The 4,575-nt window shown below is 35.1% G+C and overlaps 1 protein-coding gene across 1 annotated transcript; it reads right to left on the bottom strand.

Moving 5' to 3' along the window:
* Positions 1-3,109: 3,109 nt before the first annotated feature.
* Positions 3,110-4,302, bottom strand: LOC147395733 (uncharacterized). Its single transcript, XM_086451750.1, has one exon. The coding sequence runs from the start codon at positions 3,770-3,772 to the stop codon at positions 3,260-3,262; it is 513 nt and encodes a 170-aa protein (XP_086307876.1). The 5' UTR covers positions 3,773-4,302; the 3' UTR covers positions 3,110-3,259.
* Positions 4,303-4,575: the final 273 nt, after the last annotated feature.

Raw genomic sequence — 4,575 nt, 5'->3', positions numbered from 1 at the left:
TATCCCTCGCCCTATATATATATATATATATATATATATATATATATATATATATTATATTATATTATATAAGATATTTAAAAACGTTTTCTCATGTTCTAAGTTCAAATCTTCACCCATATTAACATTATAAAGGAGTGGGTCGCAGGGCAGGGCGAGGCTTGGAAAGACCATTAAGAACAGGGGTGGGTAAAAAAAATCAGATTTAAGTCAGAGTCAGGACGGGTTCGGGGTAATCGATGATGATCGGGATCGAGGATGGGTTTAGCTAAACTCGGCCCAAACCTGTCTCGTTGCCATCTATGCTCCCCTTGACTTCGGCTTTCTTTGGAATACTAACAAAAATACCTAAATGGCCTCTATTTCAACCAATAACCAAAAGCTCCTAAATTTCTCCCAAAAATCTTTCTTTTTGCAGTGTTTCAAACTTTTAGGTAAACTTTTTAAATCCATTCATCCTCATCTTCAATCCATCAGATTCAAACTTATGATCAACCTTGTTTGTAAAAAAGTTTTTAAGGTGTTCAAAATCCACCTTCGTCCACTAATTACTGGTTACTAATTCTGCTTGTCTAACAGTAAAAAAAAAACGATTTTTTTTTTTTCACCCAACAAAATAAGGGATTTTTTGGGCTTTGGACTAAGGTAAGGTAAGGAGACATGTTATCAATTTGCAATTTAATTGATCTTGGAAAATATCATCATTTGATAGTCACCTCACCATATTTCCATGGATCTACTCTACATGCTTGCATATATCTATACTAATATCATTGTCTATACCTTTACAAATATTAAAAAAATTTAACTAAATAAAAAATTATTAATTATAGTAACATAAAACTTTTCTATAATACCTTTAAAAACTTGAATATTGTTTTATCACCAACAATGCAAAAGTTATGTTGCATCTCTTCTTTAGTAATTTTCTATAGAGAAGATCATGACCCCACTTTCATTTTCTAAGGCTAGAAAAAAAAAATTACCATCTAATAATTTCCCAAATGATTGTCACCATATGGATTAGAAATATTACCACTAACTGCCAAGATGAACCCACTTCGACCAGTCCAATTTTTTGTATACAATTCTCTGATTATAACTATTTTTCCACATAACATAAAAAATAATTTTCTAAGAAAAAAACCTTTTAAAGAAATGTTTATTTAAAAATTTTCTGAGCAAATCGAATCTTTCAGTTCAGTGTTGTGCTACTTTCCTGTCTTTCCCATTTTTTTTTTTTTTTTTGAAAAAAAATTGTTTAACCAATTGCTGAGAAGGGAAGAGTGATACACTGGTTTCCTAGGGATCGATGTGTTTTTTACGCATTGATGGGATTCCTAAGGAATCTCTTCCCATCTCAGCCGTTAGTTGGACGAACAGAATGTTACCTTTTTTGAATAAAAATTGGGTCTGGCCTTGACAATCTACTGGAACTTGTAGGACCAAGATATGAACCTAGAAGTCAAAAGTGGAATAATTGGGATAAAAGCCCAAAAAAGAGAATCACAACCGAGGCATAATCTCAGCTTATCTTAGCAACTTTATTGCTCTTTTCTGAGTGTGTTCTGAAAGGTTATTTTCCTTAAAGAAAGATAAAAAATAGGATCCTCTCTCATCTCTCCCTCTCTAACTTTTATATCAGTCCCCTCCAAACAGTCTTTCTTTTGAAGCTGCACACGAGGCACACAATGAATGGGATGATCATAATCAGGACCCACATAAGGTATTGGCATATGCAACCACCATTGCATTCTTAGAACCACATTGCACATATGTATAAACATGATGGACTTCAATTGGGGAGTATGAACCACAAACATTACGGTTTGTGACAAGGAATATTATTTGCTAGTATACATTATGGAGACGCAGAGAAGGCTTTAAAGAAAGCTTGCAACATGGATGACACGGTTATAGACATTCAATTGAGGAGTATAAGCAAACACTCTAACAAACCCCGCGGGTAGGATTCAATTAGCAGATATTTAAAAAGTTAATTTACATTTACAAACAGAGAAAAATATATTATAGATTGAGATAGTGAGAGCAGCTATGAGCACATTTGAATTAACAAAAGGTACAGCCTTAGACATGATTGAATGGACAAGATTTGTTCGGCCGACACATATCTTCGGGACTAGGCCTTGGTAAAAGAACAATAGAAGCAATGGTCCATCTGAAATTTAAATTATGCAGTATACACCAATAAATTGACCAGAAGCATGTGTGATTGTATCACGAAACTATGAACTACTACAATAAGGATTTTGCTAATGCCTGCCCTCCCTTAAAGTGTATCAAATACACCTTGGGGTTGGATTTTTGTACCAAAATTGCCCTCAATTTTTTTGTTTTCGACCAAAATAACCCCAGTTGCTTGCTTCCAAGGTGTATTTAATGCGTATTAATGTGTGCCCTTAGGGCACACGTTAATAAGACCCCTACAATAATTACCATAAATCATAAAACATGACATTAAGGATTCTGCACATTTTTAATCTGGGAAGCAAGGTTAGTACAGGGGGAAAGACAAGTTTTGAACTGAGGACCGTGATATCAATCCGACATGGTACGAGACTCAATACCCATCTTCCTTTTGAATGGAAGGGCTGAGACAGAACTTGCGACCTCTTTTTTTCGTGGGTCCTAACCACCTAAGCTAGGGCACAAATCCATCATAGAAACACAAGTTGCGTCGTGGGGTGAATATGGGTTTTGAATCCAGGTTTGTGGTGTCAAGAAGCATGGATAGTTAACCAACTTATCAAATTTCAAAGTGGAAACGTAGATAATGATAAAAACAAATTGTCCAGGAATATGTTGGCAAACAAGCCAATTCAAGAATCAGCTATTCAAGAATTTCAATTAAAATTAGAAACAAAATGAATTGGAAAAAAGAAAAAAAAATCCACAAAAACATTGTTAGTTCCAAGTTCGAGCTCCTAATCAAATAAAGCGCATAAGAGATCCCAACGTCATCTACACACAAAAGCACAATCATTCGCACTCCTCTAAGGCTGAATGAAATCGAAATTAAAATCAGACTACTTCTGAATCATCTAAAAAAAAATCGATTCCAAACTAATCAAGCACAAGCTACCAAAAATAAAAAAATCAATGGAACCAGCGATTGCATCTTATGCAACTTAGCACAAAATTTTAATTCAACCAACTAGCATAAAACAAGAGTTCCATCAAACAAGCCAAAATTAAAATTAAAATTGCATTTAAAGCCAACAGAAATAGAAGAGATACACTACTGTACAACCACAAGTCTACTTACTCCGCCTCGAAGATCCTCATTTCCTTCTCCCCAAACTTCTTCTTCATCATCATCATTCCCATTATCCAAATTCTCAGAATTCAAACCCTTTGGGACCGTAACGATAAGCTCCCCGTTAACATAAACAGCACTAGCAAGCTCTGGCCTTGTCGAAGGAGGAAGCCTAAACCTCCACAAATCGATCTCGAACTCATCTAACGATAATTCAAGAACGTTACTTCCTCTGATCACGATCTTCGTAACACCAGGGTAAATCTCAATTGTTTGTGCCCTAACATCATTACCCACATCGTCCGTAATCATGACGAATCGAAAAAAATCCGATTTTTCTTCAACTAAGACATCTGCATCGGAATCGAAAGGGAGTTCTAAAACCTTACTGAATATATGAGGGAGACGACGAAGCTTCTTCTGCCTATACATAAGTCTGTGAGCTTCGGAGAAGCTTGAATTGTTTCGCTTCTTGGGAATTGGATGAACCTTCATAATTTCAAACGATCTTGGTAAATTAGGCTAAAACAGTAAAGGGGAAACCCTAACCAGACAAATTTAAAGATGCACAAATTGTGAAAAACAGGCAGAATTCGAATCAGATTCTACATCTAATCGAATTGCTATGAATTCGGCTAAAATAACAAAAGGGAAACCCTAACACAGGCAAAATTAAAGATACCCAAATTGTGAAAAATAGTCAAAATTGGAATCAGATTCTACGTCTGATCGAATTGATGTGAAGAAACGACAAATGGTGAAAAATAAGCGAATCACTTCGGTTTCGTTTAAAATCTCCCGCTAAGAGAATAAATTCTTCTTGAAATCTAACTAAATAACCAAAAATCTCCGCTAAGATTCTTGTTTTGGAAGGATTTGAGAGAAAACCCTATCGAAATTCTCCCGAATTCCTGACTAAAATCTACCAAGAAGGATTGAGATTTGAGAGATCTAAACAAACCCTAAACCTCTAAAAAGGATACAAAAAGGAGAAATTCTTATCTTTGGAAATGCCACGTTGCAACTTCTTTTGGACTATTGGCTCTCTTTCATGTTAGTGTTCGTCCCACGTGTATGAGTGTGAGATATATTATCTGATTGACACCAAAGATTGGTATTATATATATAATCTCCCTCGAAGACTATAAAACCCTCTCAACGCCTAGTTTTATTAAACTTTGTTTTAAAGTTCTCCCTTTTGAGTTTTGAGTAGGGACCACCATATCATTTACCTTCAAAATACACAGATTCCTCTTAATTTGGGGACCAACATATCATTTTCCTTTAAAATAAACAAT

Source organism: Akebia trifoliata, chromosome 8 (assembly GCF_017979445.1).
Source record: "Akebia trifoliata isolate Shusen 1 chromosome 8, ASM1797944v1, whole genome shotgun sequence".
NCBI classification, from domain to species: Eukaryota; Viridiplantae; Streptophyta; class Magnoliopsida; order Ranunculales; family Lardizabalaceae; genus Akebia; species Akebia trifoliata.
The sequence above is the reverse complement of the archived record's forward strand: the minus strand, read 5'-3'. Positions and strand labels throughout refer to the sequence as shown.